We start from the raw sequence: 22,093 nt of genomic DNA on the forward strand, positions 1-22,093 counted from the left end.
GAGACAGAAACATCGATGTAAGAGAGACACATTGATTGGTTGCCTCCTGCACACCCCCCCCTCCCCCGCCCTGCCCGGTAATCGAACCGTGACCTCCTGGTTCATGGGTCGACGATCAAGCACTGAGCCACAGCGGGCGGGCTTAAAACTAGAGCAAATTATCTGTGTTAAAAAGGAGTGGATAATTAAAGACCAAGTTCAGTCCAGAAACAGTATTCACGAGGCAATGAGTTGGGCACTATGTCCCCGAGAGCAGACACTCGGCAGCGTCTTAGTTGTCTTTCCAGGAGCAGCAGCGCCACAGCTGTGAAGCTGGTGGCAGGCCATGCACGCGGACTTTCTCTCTCGATACTCTGGCCCTCTCCCTGGGCACGTACCCGAGTGCCGCCTTCCCCACGCCCCACCATGCTCACTGCGCGCGTGGAGGAAGGGACCGCAGGGATCCGAGCGCTGAAGGCCCCCCTGGCGGGACCAGTGCTCTGTGGCTGCCGGCCGTGCCCAGCTGGCTAGTGACCCTGGCTCCCCTCTCTCAGCCCATCAAGGTTTGCATCCTCGGCCCGCCCGCCGTGGGCAAGTCCAGCGTCGCGGAGGTGCTGGCCAAGTACTACAAGATCCACCACATCAAACTGAAGGACGTCATCTCCGAGGCCATCGCAAAGCTGGTATCACTTTTCACACCTCCTGGGGGACGTCCCTGTTTTAAAAAATGCTTCCCCTCGCCGTGTGCTAACGAAGCCACTGGCGGCACGTGACATCCTGCACAGGGCTCTGTCCCTCTCGGGGGCGGTGGTCGTTGGCCCCGCTGTGACAGCTCCCAGGCCCACGGGCTCTGCTCCGAGAGACGGAAGCCGCTCCCAGGGGTGGCCCTGGAGTTTAGTCTGTCGCCAGCTGTTGCTCAAAGTATATCTCCTGTTCTCCCTGTTGAGTGGAACCTTTATTTATTTATTTTTTAAAATATATTTTATTGATTTTTTACAGCGAGGAAGGGAGAGGGATAGAGAGTTAGAAACATGTATGAGCGAGAAACATTGATCAGTTGCCTCCTGCACACCCCCCACTGGGGATGTGCCCGCAACCCAGGTACATGCCCTTGACCGGAATCAAACCTGGGACCTTTCAGTCTGCAGGCCGACGCTCTATCCCCTGAGCCAAACCGGTTAGGGCGAGTGGAACCTTTATTTACTTACTTACTTATTAAATTGATGGGGGTGACATCGGTCAACATGAACATACAGGTGTCAGGTGTGGGCTTCTATGTTACAAGAGCTGTACCATGTGCCCACCACCCAAAGTCGCCATATGTTAGGACCCCCTCCTCCCCCACCCCTTCCCTCTGGCAACCACCACACGGCTGTCCGTGTTCTCGAGTTTCCGCTTTATGTCCCACATATGAGTGAAGTCATGGGTTCTCAGCTTCTTCTGAATGACTTATTTCTCATAGCATAACGCTCTCAGGGTCCGTCCGTGTTGCTGCCAGCGGCGCTGTCCCACCCTTTCCCACGGCTGAGTAGTGTTCCCCTGCGTACACGCTCCAATCTCCCTTAGCCACTCCTCTATCGCGGGGCACTTGGGTTGTGACGCCTTTGTAAGCTTTTTCTTTGCTTTCATTCTTGATGTACGTTTCTCAGGGTGTGGTCAGCTTCTTTGCTGAGCGCTTTTTTAAAGAAAGGCTTTATTTCCTTAGAGCAGTTTTAGGTTCAGAGATTTCCCCTATGCCCCCAGCACCCCGCCCCCCGTGGCAGGAGGCTAGTGAGTAGCAAACCAGTGCAGGGCACCAGCCAACTGGAGGGCCCTGTGGTGTGCAGGAGGCCATCGTGGCCCCCAAGTTCGGAGGGGAAGGAGGGGAAGAAGAAGAGGAGGAGGAGGAGGAAGAGGAGAATGTGGAGGACGCACAGGAGCTGCTGGATGGCATCAAGGAGAGCATGGAGCAGAACGCAGGTAACCGCCCCCCCAAACCCCCCCACGTCCTCCCCCACACCCTCTACATACCCCCCCCACCCCCGCCCCGCATCGCACAGGGGCTGTGGGCCTGTGAACCAGGGCTTTTTTGTTTGCTTTTCCTCCAAGTAAACAGCACAACATTTTTATTTTTTATTTTATTTTTCTAATTTGGTCTGGGAGTCTTTCCAATTCCCCTTCTTTGTTATAAAAGACTATTCGTTTGCTATTATAAGTTAAGTATAGAAATTATAAGAACCACAAAGAAATGTCATTTATAATCTCCCCTCCCAGGGGAAAAAAAAAAGTCACCATTAATATTCTGGTGATTGATCGTGAGACGGGAAAGGCCCTGGCTGTGTGGCTCAGTGGTTGGGTGTGGTCCTGTGCACGGGAAGGCTTCCCAGGCAGGGCACATGCCCAGGTGGCAGGCGCCATCCCCAGTTGGGGGCGTGCAGAAGGCAGCTGATGGATGTTCTACCCGCACATGATGTTTCTCTTTCTCCCTCTCCCTTCCTCTCTTGCTAAAAATCAATAAAAATATATTTTTAAAGATAAGGTGGAAAGAACTATCTATGTTTAAAAAAATGAAATGTATAGTCATAAATCTTTTATAAGCATCGAAAATTATTAATTAAAGGGCAAAAACAAACCAGGAAAAAAATATTTGCCACCAATATGACAGAGTTAATAATCTTTAATAAAAATATGTTTTTATTGAATTCAGAGAGGAAAGGAGAGGGAGAGAGAGATAGAACCATCAATAATGATAGAGAATCATTGATTGGCTGCCTCTTGCATACTACTGGGGATTGAGCCCACAAACCGGGCATGTGCCCTCGACTGGAACATAATCTTAGTATATAAAATACTCAGGCAGCCCAGCCAGCATGGCTCAGGGGTTGGGCGTTGATCTATGAACCAGGAGGTCATAGTTCGATTCCCAGTCAGGGCACATGCCCGGGTTGCAGGCTCAATACCCAGTGTAGGTTGTGCAGGAGGCAGCCAATCAATGATTCTCTCTCATCATCGATGTTTTTATCTCTCTCTCTCCCACTCCCTTCCTTTCTGAAATCAATGAAAATATATTTTAAAAAATAAAAACATAAAATAAAATACTCAGGCAAACTAGTAAGAAAATCATTAAATCCTTAATAGAAAAAAAATTGATGAATAAGGAGGACCCATAGTTAATGCAGGAAGGAATACAAATCAATGGGAAAACGTTCCTCCTCATGTTTGGACATAAGCAACATCCAAACCTGTAGAGAATTTCTGTAAGAGTCTGAGCCAGACTCTCATGAGGACATAAGCCAGGGAGCAAGATCTCAAATGCTCCGGGGACAACAGTGGGCAGCGTTTCTTCATTCGAGATTAAGGAGAGAGGATAAGGGAGATTATCTGGAGGAGGGAGGAGGCAAGGGGGGGTGGGGACTGGATTACAGGGGAGTTAACAAGATTACTTGCTCTCTGGAGTGTTACTCCCCCCTCCCAAGGGTATTACAAGCACTTCAGGTACTTCTAGAGGCACAAGAGCAATGGACGGGGCTGGACGGGGCTGGCTGGTCACCTTTCACTAGGATGTTCCTGGGGTGTGACTACCCACCGCGACCTGCCCGGTTAAGGATTGATGATGAGAGCGCCCTGCGATGTTACTTTTCATAGAACCCCTTTTCCATCCATACTCACTTGGTAATTTTTTTTTTTACAGAGAGGACGGGAGAGGGATAGAGAGTTAGAAACATCGATGAGAGAGAAGCATCTATCAGCTGCCTCCTGTGTACCCCCTACTGGAGATGTGCCTGCAACCAAGGTACATGCCCTTGACCGGAATCGAACCTGGGACCCTTGAGTCCACAGGCCGACGCTCTATCCACTGAGCCAAACGGGTTAGGGCTCTCACTTGGCACTTTTAACCAGTTTATGGAACAAACTCATCACAGTCAAGTGTCACTCCAAACTCAAAACCTGGGCTCACTTTTCCCCACCCCGGGAAGGAGGTCAAGGCCGGTCCCACCGCCACCCTAGGTGATAAGCCAGCGGCCTCCTTGGCCAGTCATGCTTTACGAAGTCCGTTCATATCACCGCAGACTGGACGTGGAACGGAGATGTTTCCAAGGGAGCTGGCTCCCCAGCAGGAAGACCGCCAGTCAGCAGTTATTAGAAAAAGAAAACCATTTCGCCCCGGCCGGTTTGGCTCAGTGGTTGGGGTGTCGTCAGCCCATGGACCGAAGGGTCCCAGGTTCAATTCCCGGCCAAGGGCACGTACTTCCATCACAGATTCATCCCCGGCCCAATCGGTGTGTCTCTCTCAGGTCGATGGTCTCTCTTTCTCTTCCCTTCACCTCCCTCCCTTCCCCTCTTTCTAAAAAATAAATGGGAAAAAGATCCTCAGGGGAGGATTAAAAAAACAAAAGCACCATTTCATTTTTATACCCAGACAGCAGAGTTCTTCCATCACACTGGGTATATGAGTATCATCTGCAGGGCAGCCGGTAGTGTGGACTCATCCAGTGGAGAGATTCTGCCCTGGCCGACTTATCAAGCACATCTGGTTTCTTCTCTCTGTTTACTTCTCCCCTCTTGCTGGTGGCTGTTTCTGATCCCCCAGGGCTGGCGTGAGGGAGGGACAGGGGAAACTGCCCTGGGTGACAGGACCGCTGGGCGCTTGCTGCTCCTTCCTGGTGTTGTGCTTCTGTGGGCCACAGAGGACGTCCCCGCCTTACCCTGAGGCCCTGTCCCTGAGTGCCCGCCCACCTCTGCTCTTCTGGCCCTCACGTCCTCCAGGCGGGCCTCTTCCCAGCTACTCATCTTCAAGACGCTTGTCCCTCCATGCCCTCCAGCCTCCTCCCCGCCTCCCCAGGCCACGCCAATCTGGTATTCAGAGGCGGAGAAAACGGTGTTAGTATACACTGAGTGTCCACTTAAACCAGCTGCTTGGTTTCTGCTCTGGTGTGGGCTGGGCTGGGGGAGGGGAATGGAATTTAGAGAGATTTCTCAGAGGAACAGGAAGGTGAGCAGAAAACACAAAGGCTTTGAGATGCAACACAGCTTCTGTCTCACCCAGAGACACTGGGAGTCTCTCTCCCAGTTTAGAGTCTAACAGAGCCCTGGCTCCCACCATTTAGGGGAGAGGAGAACACCCGAGAGGAGGTGCCCACGGTAGGGACCCCTGTGGGAGGAAATCGGGCCAGGCCGCATTACAGGGGGAAGAGCATGTGAGATCTTGCTTCCTGACATGGCATCTGTTTGGCTCAGATAAACTCATAAAATTTTTCTAAAAAATATAAAAAATTAAGGGTGGGAGACCTGGATTTTTAGGAATCCACGGGTGTACGTGGCCATGTGTACACACACTTTAAGCCCGAGGTGTAAGGACAGAAAGAGAACGCTGGGGCTGGTGACCGATGCCGCCCCCAGAAGAGAGGCAAGACCCGCGGGTGTTGGAGCTAACTGGACGAGACAAGCCCCGCACGATGTTTGTAGACAGGGACCTAGATAGCAGCTCTCTGCCAGGGCCCGACAGTCTGACCCGGACTTCCTGTAACAGCCTGGCGTGACGCACCAGTGGGGCTCTCTCCACGCCCAGGGAGGGGACCGCGTAGGAGAGTTACAGTAGGTGCAGCGCCAGATTGAGAAGTCACTGCCCAAGCTCAAGAAGGGCTGTCTTTGGCCTTGACCGGAGACTGTCCTCCCAGATGCAAGGGGCCAGTGTGGCTCAGCAGCCTCTGCCTGGAGGGGCCCTGGGAGAGGGCAGAGGGCGAGGTCTCTGGGGGAGGGAAAGTCTTCGGAACAGCAAGCGTGTCCCCCCCCCCCCCCCCCCCCCCCCGCTTTCCCAGCCACCCACCACTTCCTGCAAGCTTGGGAGATTTCCTCAACCCCTTCTAGTTTGTCCAAAAACCCTTCCTCATCATATTTATCAGAAACTAGAACATGGGCCTTGATTATGTTTGAACAAAACAAGACCTTGGGGCACACCGCACAGACCCACAGGGAAATTTGGCAGCATGGGGACACACAGGTGAGCTTGCGTGTCCCTAACATGGCCCCGTTTGTGACTGTATGACTCTAACGATTCCAGCAAGACAGATGTCGCAACCCCGCCATGAGGCACCTCCACGTCCTGTTCACACATAATTCCACTCCCGTCGGCCTCTGACAATGCAGCCAGACCAGGGACATGGTTAAACCTCCGGCGCACCAGTTAGATTCCTGTTGCTCACTTTATATAGTTCAAGTGTGTGGGGTAAGAAGATATTTTTATTGATTTCAGAGAGGAAGGGAGAAGGAGAAAGTTAGAAATGATGAGAGAGAATCATTGATGGGCTGCCTCCTGCATGCCCCCTACTGGGGATCGAGCCCGCAACCCAGGCATGTGCCCGGACAGGGAATCAAACCGTCACCTCCTGGTTCATAGGTCGAAGCTCAACCACTGAGCCACACCAGCTGGGACTTTTCAGCAGCTTAAAAGAGAAAGGTGCCTTTGAGGCTCAGCTCAACCTTGATTTTTATTCAAAGGCAGCAGCTGTGTATTGGGCACCTCGCAGTGATACGTCAGGTGCTAGCGACACACATGAGTACCACTTCAATTCGTACAACAGAAGCACGTACCAGTATGTGTAAGGCTATAGGGGTATCCTATCCAAGTACAACCGAGTAAACCCTACTGGTAAATGGGAGCACTCTGGGTTTCTCCACGCACTTCACGTCCTTCTACACCCAGGAGCTGTGACCACACAAACATTCTGGAAATGCCAGCATCCGCGTTTGCCTCTCTCCTTTCACGGAAACAGGCTCACTGGGTGCTCCTATTTGATCGCGCATTGGAATTCACGTGCTGTGTTCGAAATCCCAAACCACCTATTTGTCACTTGAAGGGAAAAATAAGGGACTGCATGATAATTTTTCAGGGGACGGCAGCGTGTAACCCTATGCAGAAGGTGACTCCACAGTCATATATATATTGTTTTTCTTTTTATTAGGCCGACTGGAAGATCAATATGTAATTCGGTTTGTAAAAGAAAAGCTGAAATCTATGCCTTGCAGGAATCAAGGTTACATTTTGGATGGATTCCCCAAGACCTACGACCAAGCCAAAGACCTGTTCAACAGTAAGTCGGAGGGCGCCCCTTGTTTTGAATGTGAACATTCAGACAAGGGGCAAGTCTACTCCTCAGAGTAATAGCCACGCAATTAAAATTAGTGACTGCTAGTTAAAATTGTTATATTTTTTTTTTACAAATTTTATTGATTTTTTACAGAAAGGAGGGAGAGGGATAGAGAGTTATAAACATCGATGAGAGAGAAACATCGATCGGCTGCCTCCTGCACACCCCCTACTGGGGATGTGCCCGCAGCCAAGGTACATGCCCTTGACCGGAATCGAACCTGGGACCCTTCAGTCTGCAGGCTGACGCTCTATCCACTGAGCCAAACCGGCCAGGGCAAAATTGTTATATTTTTGAACAATAAAGATTTTTTTAAAATAAAAAAAAATTTAATTTTTTTGAGCTACCCATAGTAATAATAGGTAACAAACATGACGATGTATTTTTTAAATCTTTATTGTTAAAAGTATTACAGATGTCCCCTTTTTTCCCCTTGACCACTTCTAGCCCCACCCCCTGCCCCAGGCCTTCTCCACACTATTGTCTGTGTCCCTGGGCGATGCATATATGCACACAAGTTCTGTGGTTGGTCTCTTCCCACCCACCCCCGCCTTCCCGTAAGTATGACAACGATGTCTATTTTGTTTTATTAGAAGACGAGGAGGAGGAGGAGGAGGAAATCAGAGGCAAAATGTTACCCTTTGATAAACTGATCATACCCGGTAAGTTTAAAATATTTCTCCAGGGTCACATGTAAAGGAATGCCATCTGATAGCTCCTTTGAACCAGAACAATCTTTTTGATGTTAATAAAGTAGGGTTTTCTTCTTGCAGAAAAGCAGTCAAATGATACACACTGAAAATCAAATTCCCAAACTGAAGGATGCATTGGGGTAAATATGAGGGATATTCCGTTTCCCTGAGAACGTTTATTTCTGCTGCTCCCCACTGTAACGAAGCCACAAACGTGGCCAGTCTGTTGAAGCCCAGAGTCCCTTGGCGAGCCCCCGGGGACTGGATCATGGCCGCTCCTACCTGCTTCAGGGGCCAGCGATGCCATCGCCTTATCCAGGAGACGTGCAGAATCCCGCACTGAGCGGGGCAGGCAAAACGCCCTCCAGTTCGCAGTGAACGTGGCGGCAAGCCTGTCCTATCAGATATTTACCCAGAGATTTCACAATGTGCTCTTGAAGGAGAGGCATAAACAGTGTCCCAAGGAAAAGGAGTTGCTGAGTAGCTAGCAGCCATTTCTTCTGACCTTGCCATGAACTTGAAAAGGTGTTTTTTTCCCCCTCTCTCTTAAAAAAAAAAAAAAAAAAAAGAAAGAAAGAAATCAGTTTGTCCTGGCCGGTTAGGCTCAGTGGTTGAGTGTTGATCTATGAACCAGGAGGTCACGGTTTGGTTCCCCGTCAGGGCACATGCCCCAGTGGGGGGTGTGCAGAGGGCAGCCGATCGGTGATTCTCTCTTATTATTGATGTTTCTATCTCTCTCTTCCTATCCCTTCCTCTCTGAAATCAATAAAAATATTTAAAAAAATAAAATAAAAATAAAAACTCATTTTGGATGAACTGTAATCATAGGAGATAACTGTTGGCCAGGTGGTTAATGCAAACTATTTTCAACAACTTGGTACAAGGGTTGTGTCTCAGAGGGTGAGAATCCCCCCGCCCTTCTTTAGTTCTTACAGCTGGACTAATCCTATAAAATAAAAGCATAGTATGCAAGTTGTCCCCTCGACGGGGAGTTTGTCTGAGAGTTCGATCGGCGGGGGGGGGGGGGTCAAGCCCCGGCCGGCAGCTGGCAGCCACTAGGGACCCTACCAGTGCATGAATTTTGTGCTCTGGGCATCTAGTAATAAAATAATAGAATTGACACTGACTAGGTTAACAGGAGAAAAACCAACCAAATACACACGCATGGGGCTGGGGGAGGGAAGGGGAATTCACAATAAGATGCTCAGAACATAAAATGAGAGCCAAAGAAATGATCTAATACTTTTCAGACAAAAAAAAAAAAATGGATGAGAAATTGGCAGAAGAAGAAAGTGCTCATTAAAAAGGAACCTGCGCAAGTTTTGGGTATTCCTCTTTGTTGGGAATCCAAACAAAGTCTGGGTTTGAGTAGTAAACTGGCTCTCACAAGTAGGAGGACCCGTTTTGGCAAATCAGCCACTAAAGCATTTCGCTCATAGCCACCGGTCTCACTGGGGCTTGACTGGGAAACTGATGATGGGTACCACGGGGTTATTAGAGATTTGCTATTTACGATTTCTGCTGCTTTTGTTTTATTTATTTATTTTTGTTGTTAATCTTCACCCAAGGATATTTTTCCATTGCTTTTTTTAGAGAGAGTGGAAAGGAGAGTGAGAGACAGAGAGAGAAACATCGATGTGAGAGAGACACATCGATTGGTTGCCTCTCACACTCGCCCCGACCTGGGCCTGGGATTGAGCCTGCAACCGAGGTACCTGCCCTTGACCGGATTTGAACCCGTGACCCTTCAGTCCAAGGGTTGATGCTCTATCCACTGAGCCAAACCAGCCAGGGCTCAGCTGCTTTTATTAAAGGAAGGAAGGGAGGGAATGAGGATGGAAGGAAGGAGGAAAAGGAAGGGAAGGGAAGGGAAGAGAAGGGAAGGGAAGGAAAGGAAAGGAAAGGAAAGGAAAGGAAAGGAAAGGAAAGAAAGAAAAGATAATAGATCCTTCAATTACCGACAGGTTGGACCTCACAGGGTATAGTGTCTGAAAATGTCCCTGGTTTGCATGTATTCAACCTCTACCAGAGGCAGCAAGAAGCCAAGTTGCCAGGCCATTTGCAGCAACAGGAGGTCTGAGCTGCCAAGCAGGCGTTTTCCTGCCCATCCCCTCCCCCCCCCCCCCCCCCCCCCCACACACACACACCTGCTGGTTAGGTAATCTGGGCGGCCACTGCATTAACCCAGGCGCCTCTTCTTCCCCCCAGAATTCGTCTGCGCGCTGGACGGCTCGGACGAGTTCCTGAAGCTGCGGGTGATGAACCTGCCCGAGAGCGTGGTGGTGGGCACCCACTACAGCCAGGACCAGTTCCTCCGGTCGCTGAGCAACTTCCGCGACCTCAACACCGAGGACGAGACGGTCTTCAACTACTTCGATGAGCTCGAGATCCACCCCATACACATTGGTACGGAATGAGCCCCTGGAGGGGAACGGGGGTGTGGAGAGCCTCCGCCAGGTGGCGGACCCCCCAGCTGACCACCCCCCCCCCCCCCCGCCCCGCCACTGCCCCACACAAGGCCATGGTAGGGCTGGGGGGGATGGCGGGTGGCAACGTCCCGGGACAAACAGGGACTTCTCCTGGGGAGTCCTGCGTGAGGATTTGGCGGTGGAGTGTTGTGATGTGAAAACACATGGATATATTATGAAATGAAATGCCACATTGTTATTTATTTATAATATGTTTTTATTTATTTTTAGAGGGAGAGGGATAGAGAGATAGAAACATTGATGAGAGAGAAACATCATCGATCGGCTGCCTCTTGCACACCCCCTCCTGGGGATCAAGCCCAAAACCCGGGCATGTGTCCTGACCAGGGATGGAACCAGTGACCTCTGGGTTCCTGGGTCAACGCTCAACCACTGAGCCACACGGGCCGGGCTGGAATACCAAATTTTTCAAGGGCATTTCAAAGACATGTGTTTGCTGCGGGCTGCTGTGGGCTATTTCCCCAGCTGCCTGGGGGCCGGTGTGTCATCACAGGAATACTGTGAGGCACTGGCCACACAGCTAGACCGGCCAGCTGAGCCCCCTGGCTACTCAGAAAAGCAAATAGCTCTCCATTGCCTTTCTGTGTTTCCTCTAAACACGACTCGGAGCTCAACTCCCAGCAGACGCCCAGGAAACATGCTCTCGTCACCCTCGCCTTCATCATCACCCTCATCCTCATCATCATGGTGCGGGCTCCAAACCTCAGCTGTCACTGCTGTTTCCACTCCCCTAAACTTCCTTTCCGGTTTTCTGGACCCTGCTACTGCTTCCTCCTTTGGGGAGAAAGCCCGAGCTGGGTGGGACCTTGGTGGCCAGGCCGACGTCTTGGGCCTCCCGAGGCCTCTCTTCACCCCCAAGAGCGAGACGGGGCAGCATTCGGACCCTGGAGTGTTGGGAGGCTTAGAGCTAATGTGGCAGGAGAGCCAATTCCAGTTCTGAACCTGCCTCAGTTTTCTCATCTGTGAAATGGGAGAATGATCCCTGGCTTGTAGAGTTGTTCCAAAGAGTAGCAGTAAGAGATAGGAAGTCTCTGGCTCACTGAAGGAGTTCTAAAGCGGGAACTTTGTTTTTACTCCCAGCACTGAGCCATCAAATGGCTGCTAAGAAATTGAAAGGTGACACTGCTTACACATCTGCACTCCTCTGTTTCGCACCAGCAGAAGTGGCTGGGTCTTGCCCTCGCCTAACTGTGCCTGTGCATATTGGACAGATCTCACATATTTTATATGTGAGGACCTGATGCCTACTAATTTGGAAAGTCCTCTACGCTATTTAATTAGAGAACGAGAAAAAAATGGCGAGCGCATGTCACAAAAATAGCCATTGTCATCTTCTCAGTAAAACCCCAGAAGTCATTTCTGGGAAGATCAGGAGAACCCCAGGGAGAAGCGTCGAGAGAGACACAGTGATGACGGGGGAGTGAATGAGGGGCCACCGTGCTCCTGTCTCATTCTGCGCCGGGCACGCTGTCCTCATCTTCACACTGACAACCAGGAGATCATAACAGCAAAGGGAGACGTGTGCCGCCAGGAGGGGCATGGGGGGAGGTGTCAAGGTCCGGAGAGCGGCCTGGCCTCCAAGGGTCTGGAAGGGCATGGAAAGATGCTGGCACCGCAATCTGTCTCTGCATCTGAATCCCCTTCTCTCTCATGCCCCTTTCCTCTCTCGCTCTTTGGACCAGAATCTCTCTTTCCTCTCAGGCTCCCGTGGCGGCCCCGGGGGCAGCCCTGCCACCCAGAGGTTCCGGGTTACACGGGAGCCAAGCCTAGAGCTGGACGTGACTCTCAGTCCCGATCCACATTCCAAGAAGGGCAAGTCAGAGGCCGCGTGCTGCCCAGGTGGTCAGGTGCCCCTCCCCGCCCACCCCCAGTGCCCCCGGGGGCAGCACTGCCGTCTGTGAGCCCTCTTCCAACAGGGAGCCTTTCAAAGCCGGTCAGCGGCCCCTCAGGCGCAGCAAGGCTGGGATTACAGGAGGAACCAGGGAAAATGCATTTAAATGTCAGCGTGTGGGCACCGGCATGCGTGAGGTTTTTGTCTTTTTTTTAACATATGTTTTTGTTAATTTCAGAACGGAAGGGAGAGGGCGAGAGAGAGAAACATCAATGATGTGAGAGAATCATGGATCGGCTGCCTCCTGCACGACCCACACTGGGGATCAAGCCCGCAACCCAGGCATGTGCCCTGACCGGAATCGAACCCCTGACCTCCTAGTTCATAGGTCGACGCTCAACCCCTGCGCCACGCCGGCCGGGCCGCCTTTTCCTTTCTTGATTTGTTTGTACCCACTAACTGACAAACTATGCCTGTTCCGCCCCTCTTCCCGTGTCAGCACCGGGCGCCTCTCGTCCAGGTCAAGGTGACAGTGTGTAACCAGGGGTGGGGGCGGAGCCATCACCGTGGTGTATTTGGGGGCAGGGTGGGAGTCCCCGGGAGGAAGGTGTGGAGGGCTGTGTAGTGAATGCGTCCACGGCACACCCTTCCCTGCTGACACCTCCCAAGAGCTCCCAAGAGAGGGCTGAGGATGGACTGCGGGGTGACTGGGGGGAACTGGTTGTTACCAACAAGCCGTTCTCTCTCTTTTTTTTTCTTGGTCCTGATATCAGCATGAGTCAGGCACTCTGCAGTTTGGACTTCTTTCCTCCTCAAGTAGGCTAACTAAAGTGGTTTAATTTTTAAAATCAATTAAAAACATGTCCCGAGAGAATTAATTCTCAGAAACCGAAAGCAAAGGAAACCTGGAGGCCACCCAGCCCGGCCTCCAGCAAATGTAGGGCTTCCTTCGGTGGGAACCCCGACCGAGGGGCTCCCCGTCTTTGCCTGGATGCTTCCAGGGCTGGAGAGCGCCCCCCCTCACCCCCCCCCCTCCCCACCCCCGTCTGTCCTCTTAAATCCGAGGGGTCTGTCAGAGGCAGCCGGGAGCCCAGGCTTTCTCCCTGCGTCTCCCAGGTCTGATATCAGCCAGTGAGACAAGCAAGTCTGACCTGTGCTGGCAACTAAAAAAGGAAACCGCAGCTGGTAACTTACATAACGGACCCCCACAAGTTTACTGGTGGAGAATTTTCCCGACTATGGTCTCAGAACGCACTGCAGGTGGGCCCCGAATGTCAGGATGTGTTGACCGCTCCCTCTCTCCTGGTGTTTAAAGATGTAGGGAAGATTGAAGACCCTCACAACAGACTCACTATCAAACGGCTCATCAAAGAGATTGGGGAGCCTCGGAATTATGGTTTAACGGATGAGGAAAAGGCCGAAGAGGAGCGCAAGGCTGCTGAGGAGCGCATGGCCAGGGAGGCGATGGTGGAAGCGGAGCGGGAGCACAAGGAAGCCGTGGAGATGGCGGAGAAGATTGCTCGCTGGGAGGAGTGGGTGAGTGTGTGTGTGCGCAGGCTTATGTGTGCAGGCTTGTGTATGTGCAGGCACTTAGGTGTGTGCATGTGTGTGCAGGCTTGTGTGTGTGCAGGCTTGTGTGTGTGCAGGCTTGTATGTATAGGCCTGTGTGTGTGTGTGTGTGTGCATGTATGCAGGCTTGTGTGTGTATGTGCAGGCTTATGTGTGTGCATGCGTGTATAGACTTGCGTGTGTATGTGTGTAGGCTTGTGTGTGTGTGTGCATGCATGTGCAGGCTTGTGTGTGTGTGTGTGTGTGTGCAGGCTTGAGTGTATGCATTCCTGTGCAGGCTTGTGTGTGTGTGTGCACGGGAACCTGTGGAGGGGGCCCCTGGCAAAGCCATTTAGGCCAGTTGCACTTCCAATCCTGCTGATAGAGAAATGTCACAGAAATCCCCAAATCAGTTTTGTTTGTTAGTTTATTAGTCATGTGTACCATTTTAAAACGATGCCATAGTCTTCTGCTCAGTATAAATCACAACAACAATAATAACGAGCCATCGCCAGCCGTGTTAGCAACACACATCCTGCCCATGTAACGTGCTGCTGCGCGGCGACCTTGTGGTTTCAGTCGACTTCCCTCCATTTACCCCCCGGCCCTGGGTGTCAGCCTCATTCCACCGTCCTCATTCCCCACTCTCACCTACGCTGCTCCTACAGTAGCTCGGAGCCCGCAGCTCTCCGCTCCTCAGGGGTCAGTGTGTCGCAGCCCGGTTATGGGCTGTGCCTTCCCCCTGGTCTCCCCAGCTCCGCTGCCTGTCTGTCTCCAATCCCTGCAGGCAGCCTCCTGAAGTGCAGGTGCTCATGGCCACGATCCACTCCCTCTTCGCAGGCTCAACATTGCCTGAGACGAAAGTCCAGACTCCTATCATGGCCCCCAAGGTCCTTGGGGACCCGGCTGCTTCTAAGATTTCCCAGAGCATCTAAGCATGCGCCACCCGTGTGACATAGTTCCTCGCCTTTTAAAAAATCTTTATTCAAGTCATCTTTCCAAGGAGGCCTTTCCTGGACACGAGCCATATTTAAAATTTCAACCGCTGCCCTGGCCGGGTAGAGCAGGCTGGAGCATTGTCAGGATACACCAAGGTTGCAGGTTCAATGAGGAGAGAGAATCATTTGATTCACTGCCTCCTGCACGCCCCCTACTGGGGATGAGCCCGCAGCCCGGGCATGTGCCCTGACCAGGAATCAAACTGTGACCTCCTGGTTCATAGGTCTATGCTCAACCACTGAGGCACACTGGCCGGGCCATTGTTTGATTCTTGTATGTGCCCTGGCCTCCAACCCTGCTTTCTCGATTCTGCGCACACACACCACTCTGATAAACAAAAACTGATCTCACTGTGTCTATTCATGTCTCCGATCACCAACTTATCGACTTTTCCTGCGTTAGGACGTCACATTCCCTCTTATGCTGCACGCTTTCCCCGCCCATGCTGGAGCTGTGTGTCTTTTTCTTATTATTTTGAAAGAACCACTCCTGCTCAGGTTGTGGGAGAGAAACAGGAATGGCCCAGGAGACACTGTTAGCCCACGTTGTCCGGCTCCGGCTCCACTCTCTGGAGGTCCATGGCCCTGCGTGAGTCACTCTGTGTCCCGGTCTCTCCATGTGGGAGATGAGGATGGTGATAGCACCTGCTTCATAGGGTCGCGGTGGTGATTGAAGAGTTAATGTGTCTGCAAACATGCAAACTGTTGCCTAGCAAACAGTGCGCTCTCCCATCAGTTCTAAGCTTTTTATAATATAATGCAAATAGTTCTTTCTCAGCTCATCCATCCTTTATCTTTCAATATCGTGTACGATGTTTCTTCTGGTCATAAAATATTTACGTTTAGCCCGGCTGAGGGGGCTCAGTGGTTGAGCTTCAACCTATGAACCAGGAGGTCATGGTTTGATTCCCGGTCAAGGCACATGCCTGGGTTGTGAGCTCGATCCCCAGTGTGGGGTGTGCAGGAGGCCGCCGATCAATGATTCTCTCTCATCACTGATGTTTCTTTTCTTATTTCTTATTTTTTAATTTATTTTTATAATTTCTTTTTGTCTAAAGTTTTATGTATGTCTCCTTTTTCCCCAATTGAACCCCCCATCCATCATCATTGATGTTTCTATCTCCCTCTCCCCTTTCTCTGAAATCAATGTATTAAAAAATATATGAAACAATATTTATGTTTATATGCAGTCAAATCCATCAGTCTTCTCCCATTTTGATTCCTGGGTTTTCTATCTTGCTGAGAAAGTTCTCTTTTAAAAAAGATCAGTTAGAATTCTTTAGCTTGCAGGGGACAGAAAAGTCAATTGAAAATGTTTAGGCAATAGAGAACAGTGCTGGATTCACGTAACAGGAAAGCCCAGGGTAGGCTGGCTTCAGGCGAGGCTTGGTGTGGTGGCTCAGAAGGTACCAAGGACCTCGCATCCTTCTCTCTGCTCCCTCGTCATTGTTGGTGTCACCCTTGGGCTCTTCCTGGCTTGGCTCATGGACAGGAGGGGGGCTGGACGTATGGGCTTGCATCCCATCTAAACCACTAGGCTGAGAAGGAAGATTTTTCAAAGGAAATATGGAATTATTTTTCCCAGGGGAGGGTGGCTGTATGCTGAGCAAGGAATAGCACACGTCCACCAGACCAATGCCTTCTAGATCTCTTGTTATCACTTCTATGACCCTCCCTCCTTCCCTCCTTCCCTCCTTCCCTCCTTCCCTCCCTCCCTCCCTCCCTCTCTCTCTTTCTCTCTCTCTCCCTCTCTCTCTTCCTCCCTCCCTTCTTTTCTTCATCTAGACAGCTAGAAATGACTTCTGTTTAAGAAGTGAGGTAGGGATCCAGCTTACTATTTCCTAAACGACTAGCTCACGGTTATACCACCATTTCTGTCTATTCCCTGCAGGTTGGAAAGGCCATCTTTATAATATAGCGGCGACCATTTCTAGCACGCTCTAGTTCTGATGCATTGTGGGGTGAGTCGTGTGAAAGAGTTCTCCCTTTTCTGACTCCCCCCCCCCCCCCCATGTTCTACTTGTAGAATAGACGGCTAGAAGAAGTGAAAAGGGAAGAAACCGAATTACTCGAGGCTCAGTCTGCTCCCCTGAGAAACTACTTAATGACCTACGTTATGCCAACGCTCATGCAGGGTCTGAACGAGTGTTGTAAGGTCAGACCAGAGGATCCTGTGGATTTTCTGGTAAGAGGTTGAGGGTGTTTTTTTAAAAAAATATATATGTTTATTGATTTCATAGACGAAGGGAGAGGGAGAGAGAGATAGAAACATCAATGATGAGAGAGAACCATTGATTGGCTGCCTCCTGCACACCCACCCCTGGGGACCACGCCCGCAACCTGGGCATATGCCCTTGACAGGAATCAAACCTGGGACCCTTCAGTCCTCAGGCTGACACTCTATCCATTGAGCCAAACCGGCCAGGGTGGGTGTTTGTTTTTTTAAAATATCAATTTGAAAATAAAATATACCTGAATCTAAATGGGAAGCCAGTTGACATAGAGAAATTGTGTGTCTGGCATTTGGGAAATAGCCTCTAATGCCTTCACAGTTTATAGTAAGATTTTTAAAACCAATTTTTTATTGGATTTATTGGAGTAACATTGGTTAGTAAAATGATACAGGTTTCAGGAGTCCAATTCTATAGTGCATCATCTGTGTACTGCATTGTGTGTTCACCACCCAAAGGCAAGTCTCTCTGTCACCATTTATCACCCCCCCCCCCGCCCCCCCGTCCCCTCGACTACCCCACGCCTCCCCCTCCTGTAATCACCATACTGTTGTCTGTGTCTATAAGTTACTTTTTTCCCTTAATCCCTTCCCCTTTTTCACTCAGCCTCCCAAGCCCCCTCCCTTCTAGCAGCTGTCAGTCTGTTCTCTATCTATGAGTCTGTTTCTATTTTGTTTATTTTGTTCGTCAGATTCCACCTATAAGTGAAATAATGTGGTCTTTGTCTTTCTCTGGCTGGCTCATTGCACTTAGCTATAAGAAGATTTTTATTACTCATTTGAAAGTAAAAGGTTTGTCCACTTTTATTTTTAAACTGTGCACATTAATAGTACAAATATGTGGCCCACAAGTATCTTGAAGTGCCTTCTCATTGCCGACTCGCCTCTATTCTTTCTCCCACTTGTAGGCAGAGTACCTCTTCAAGCACAATCCCGCCACGCTGTGACGCTGGAGGACCTCGAGCCACTGCCCTGCGCAGAGCTGGAGAGGACTCTGACATTGTCATAGACATTGCAATTTGAAAAATTGTTTTAAAATATGCTTTCCCAGTTTTTGGAAAATTCTCCTCCCTGCCCCCCGCCCTGCAAGCAAATATTTTATTAAGTAAAATCATTAGGAAATGCTACATGGCAATGAGTGGCGACTTCATTAAAATGACATGTGAAAGGTGCATTTGGTAAGGTATCTGTGCAGAGCTCACGGGACACACAGCGATTTGAGAGTTCAGTCTTCGTCTCCGCGGTCTGCGACGAATGTTTGGAGTGATCGATAGTGTGGGGAGCACCAGACCATCTACTCTCTGAACATGTAGGCTAATGGGTTTACACAACGTGCTATGGCCCAAGTGCCAGTGGCGCTGGACACGGAAAGCAGTGAGGACGTGGACGCTTTGTGAGTCCCAGGGAGTCAGAGGGGCCGGGCTTCCGAAAGGCTGCTGTTTGAGTTCAGGGTCAGGGCCCAGCCAGTGAGTCCGAGAGCCCTAGGAACCTCTTGGCAGAAACACTCGTGTAACAGAACGAATAATTCTAGTATCTGTGGTCACCAGAAAATGGGCAAATATTTTTAACAAACTGACTGTACAACACAGGCATGAGCAATCACCCTGCGGGCTCCTCCCGTCCTAAAGGCCCTATACTTCCCAGAACTACACCGAGGGAGAAGTTTGTTTAGGTTGATTTTAACGGTGTATCTATTCCATCCCTTTAGATAATGTAATCTGAATATAACCACACTATTTTTTTTATTGTGATAAATACACAGAACATAAAATGTATGATTGTAACCATGTTACAGTATGCAGTTCAGTGACACTAAGTACGCTCAGTGTTGTTCACTCACCACCACTGTCTAGCTCTGGAATCTTTTCCTCACCCCAAATGGAAACCATGTCCCAATTATTTCTTTGCCTCAGCTCCCAGCACAGGGTTAGGGAACCTTTTTTCTGCCAAAGGCCATTTGGGTATTTATAACATCATTCACGGGCCATACAAAACTATCAACTTAAAAATTAGCCTGGCCCTGGCTGGTTTGGCTCCGTGGATAGAGCATCAGCTTGTGGACTGAAGGGTCCCGGGTTCAATTCCAGTCAAGGGCACATGCCCGGGTTGTGGGCTCGATCCTCAGTGTGGGGCATGCAGGAGGCAGCTGATCAATGATTCTCTCTCATCATTGACGTTTCTATCTCTCTCTCCCTCTCCCTTCCTCTCTGAAATCAATACAAATATATATTTTAAAAAATTAGTCTGCTATGTTTGGTCAAAAATTTTATTAACTCACACCTAATGCCCTGGAAGGGCCAGACCAAAGGATCTCATGGGCCTTATATGGCCCGCGGGCTGATGTTCCCCATCTCTGTCCTAGCAGCCATTAATCTGCGGTCTGTCTCTATGGATTTCTCTATTCTGAACACTTTATATAAACAGAATCATACACACTGTGCCTTTCAGGTCTGCTTCTCTTCAAGGTCCAGCCAGGCCGAGCAGGTGTCAGTGCTTCATTCCTTCTTATGGCTGAATAGTATTCCATTGGGTGGACTGACCACACTCAGTTTAATCATTCACTTGTTGATGGACATCTGGGCTGTTTCCACCTTTAAATATTGTGCATACAGCTGCTATGGACATTTCTGTACAAGTTCTTGTTTGGACACCTGTTGTCAATTCTCCTGGGTAGGAATCTAGGAGTAGAATTGCTGTCATATGGTCATTCTACATTCGACTTACTGAGGAACTGCCAAACCTTTTTCCACAGGGCCGCATCATTTTACATTCCCAGCAGCAGTATCTGAGGATTCTAATTTCTCTGCACCCGTATCAACAGTGGTTAGTGTGTGTGTGTGCGCGCGTGTGGTTAATGGTAATGGAGTGTGTATCACGTTGTGACTAAGCATCATTGCATGTGCTTGCTGGCCACTTGTACATCTTCTCTGGATAAATGTATATTCAAGTCCTTTGCTCAATTTTTATTTGGGCTGTTGATCCTTTGTTATTGAGTTATAAGAGTTCTTTTTACAAAACAAATGTCTCTGTTGATTTCAGAGAGAGGGAGAGAGCGATAGAAACATTAATGATGAAAGAATCATCAATAGGCTGCCTCCTGCACGCCCCCTACTGGAGATGGAGCCCGCAACTCAGGTATGTGCCCTAACTGGGAGTCAAACTGTGACCTCCTGGTTCATGGGTCCATGCTCAACCGCTGAGTCACAAGGGCTGGGTAAGAGTTCTTTACATATTCTGGATATAAGATCCTTATTAGATAAATGACTTGTAAATATTTTCTACCATTTTGTGGCTTGTCTTTTCACTTTCTTGATGGTCCCCTATAATGCACAAAAAGTTGCAGGCTCTATAAGCATAATGGATGGACGCAGACAACAGGGGGTGAGGATGAGGGCAAGACTTGGGGGGGATGAGGGGACAATGGGATTATAAATTTATTTACCTTCTATAATTGAAACTTTGTAGCCTTGAGAGGAGCTCAGAGCCAGCCAGGGCAGGTGGGAGGGAAGCCTCCTGTTTGCTCTAGCTCCATGGCCACAGCCAGCTGAAAGCAGGTATCTGGGGTTTATTTACCTTCTATAATTGAAACTTTGTTGCTTTGAGTGGAGCTCAGAGCCCGCCGCAGCAAGAGGGAAGTTTGGCTTCCTCCATCATTGGGGCAACCAAGCCTCCTGCTTGCTCCAGCTCCGTGGCTGCCAGCTGCCATCTTGGCTGGGTTAATTTGCACATAGTCACTCTGATTGGCTGGTTGGTGTGGCTTAAGATGTAGCGAAGGTATGGTCAATTTGCATGTTTGTCTTTTATTAGTGTAAATAATCAGGGTCTCTACTTTCATGGAGCTTATATTTTAGTGAGAACGACAGAATAAATAATTTTAAAAAATTAAACAGAAAGTTCTGGTTATGTGATAAGGACTACCAGTATAATGCAAATAAACAAAGATTAGATAAGTGGTCTGGAAGGCCTGTATGAGGAAGGTGACATTGAGCTTCTGACTCATTGGAAAATGAGTCAGCCATTGAACGAGGCAGTACCGCAGACTGGGACAGTATGGAGGCCCAGAGGCAGAAAGGAGCTTTTCGTGTGGAAGGAAAAGAAGAGAGGCCAGGCCTAGCTGGCGTGGCTCAGTGGTCGAGTGTCAACCTGTGAGCCAGGAGGTCGGGGTTTGATTCCCGGTCAGGGCATATGCCTGGGTTGTGGGCTCAATCCCCGGTAGGGGTATGCAGGAGGCAGCCTATCCATGGTTCTCTCTCATCGTAGATGTTTCTGCTCTCTCTCCCTCTCCCTTCCTCTCTGAAATCGATTAAAATACTTTAGGAAAAAAAAAAAAACAGAGAGAGGCCAGGAGGGCAGGAGGGCTGTAGCACAGCCAGGAAAGGGGAAGAGTTTGAGATGAGGCTGGAGAGAGAATTAAGAGCCAGATTATGCAGGGTCTTGTAAGCCATTGTTAAGCTTGGTTTTATTCTAAGAGCAACAGGAAGCCATGACATTTGGGTTTAATTTGGGGGGGGGGGCAGGTGATAAATCTGGAGCAGCTACTATATGGAGAATGGTCTGGAGAAAAGCATGAGAGGAAGTGGGAGGGATACCGAGCATACGGCAATGGTCTAAAAGAAGACAGTGGCTAAGATTGGGGTGGTGGCAGAGGAGGTGGAGAGAAGGGAATGGATTTCAGACAGATGTTGGAAGTGGCATCAATGGGACTCAATCATAGATTGGCTGTGGGTAGTGAGGGAAAGGAAGGAGTCATGGAGACTGATTAGTGCTTTGGCCTGATTACTGTGCTGTTGACTGAGAGGCAGAAACTAGAGGAGGCACAGGTTTGGGGCAGGTTCTAATCCACATGCTATTGTGGTTCTCTTCTCTTCCATGCAAATGGTGGGAGGCACATTCTTCAAGACATAAACACACATCTGAAAGGGGAATGAGAATCTAAAGAAAAGACTGCTTAAGAGTAGCAGTACTCATTCGGTGAAAATGCTAATGTTATTTTTACTTAGGTGACTCACAAATCTGGTTTTTAACTAAACTTTTTTACAAAGTGTGCACCAGTAAATAGCCAAATGAGTCACTGTGCTTCATTACTGGGGAGAGAATCTCCATCTCACCCAGTATCTCCTAAGTGACACTGAGTCACAAGCCAGGTTGCTCCCAGTATGTGAAGAGGTTCTGCCCCCAAGAACATTTGGGTGCATTTTT

At 49.6% G+C, this 22,093-nt stretch overlaps 1 protein-coding gene across 4 annotated transcripts in view; it reads left to right on the forward strand.

Annotated features, from left to right (window-relative positions):
* Positions 1-18,021, forward strand: part of AK7 (adenylate kinase 7) — a 38,783-nt gene extending 20,762 nt beyond the window's left edge. For 2 of the 4 annotated variants that reach the window (XM_070412678.1, XM_070412696.1), the window contains 8 exons: positions 534-662; positions 1,806-1,938; positions 6,921-7,049; positions 7,700-7,768; positions 10,007-10,204; positions 13,434-13,654; positions 16,691-16,849; positions 17,803-18,021. In XM_070412678.1, coding sequence (XP_070268779.1) covers positions 534-662; positions 1,806-1,938; positions 6,921-7,049; positions 7,700-7,768; positions 10,007-10,204; positions 13,434-13,654; positions 16,691-16,849; positions 17,803-17,841 — 1,077 coding nt within the window. In that variant the 3' untranslated portion in view covers positions 17,842-18,021. Of the gene's footprint in view, positions 1-533; positions 663-1,805; positions 1,939-6,920; positions 7,050-7,699; positions 7,769-10,006; positions 10,205-12,356; positions 12,669-13,433; positions 13,655-16,555; positions 16,626-16,690; positions 16,850-17,802 lie in introns of those variants that run through there. The other 2 variants (XM_070412687.1, XM_070412705.1) reach the window with 2 other exon arrangements.
* The last annotated feature ends 4,072 nt before the right edge of the window (positions 18,022-22,093 follow it).

The sequence above is a fragment of the Myotis yumanensis genome, unplaced genomic scaffold (assembly GCF_028538775.1).
Source record: "Myotis yumanensis isolate MYYU_CA2020_CCGP unplaced genomic scaffold, mMyoYum1.0.hap1 SCAF_1, whole genome shotgun sequence".
Taxonomy (NCBI): domain Eukaryota; kingdom Metazoa; phylum Chordata; class Mammalia; order Chiroptera; family Vespertilionidae; genus Myotis; species Myotis yumanensis.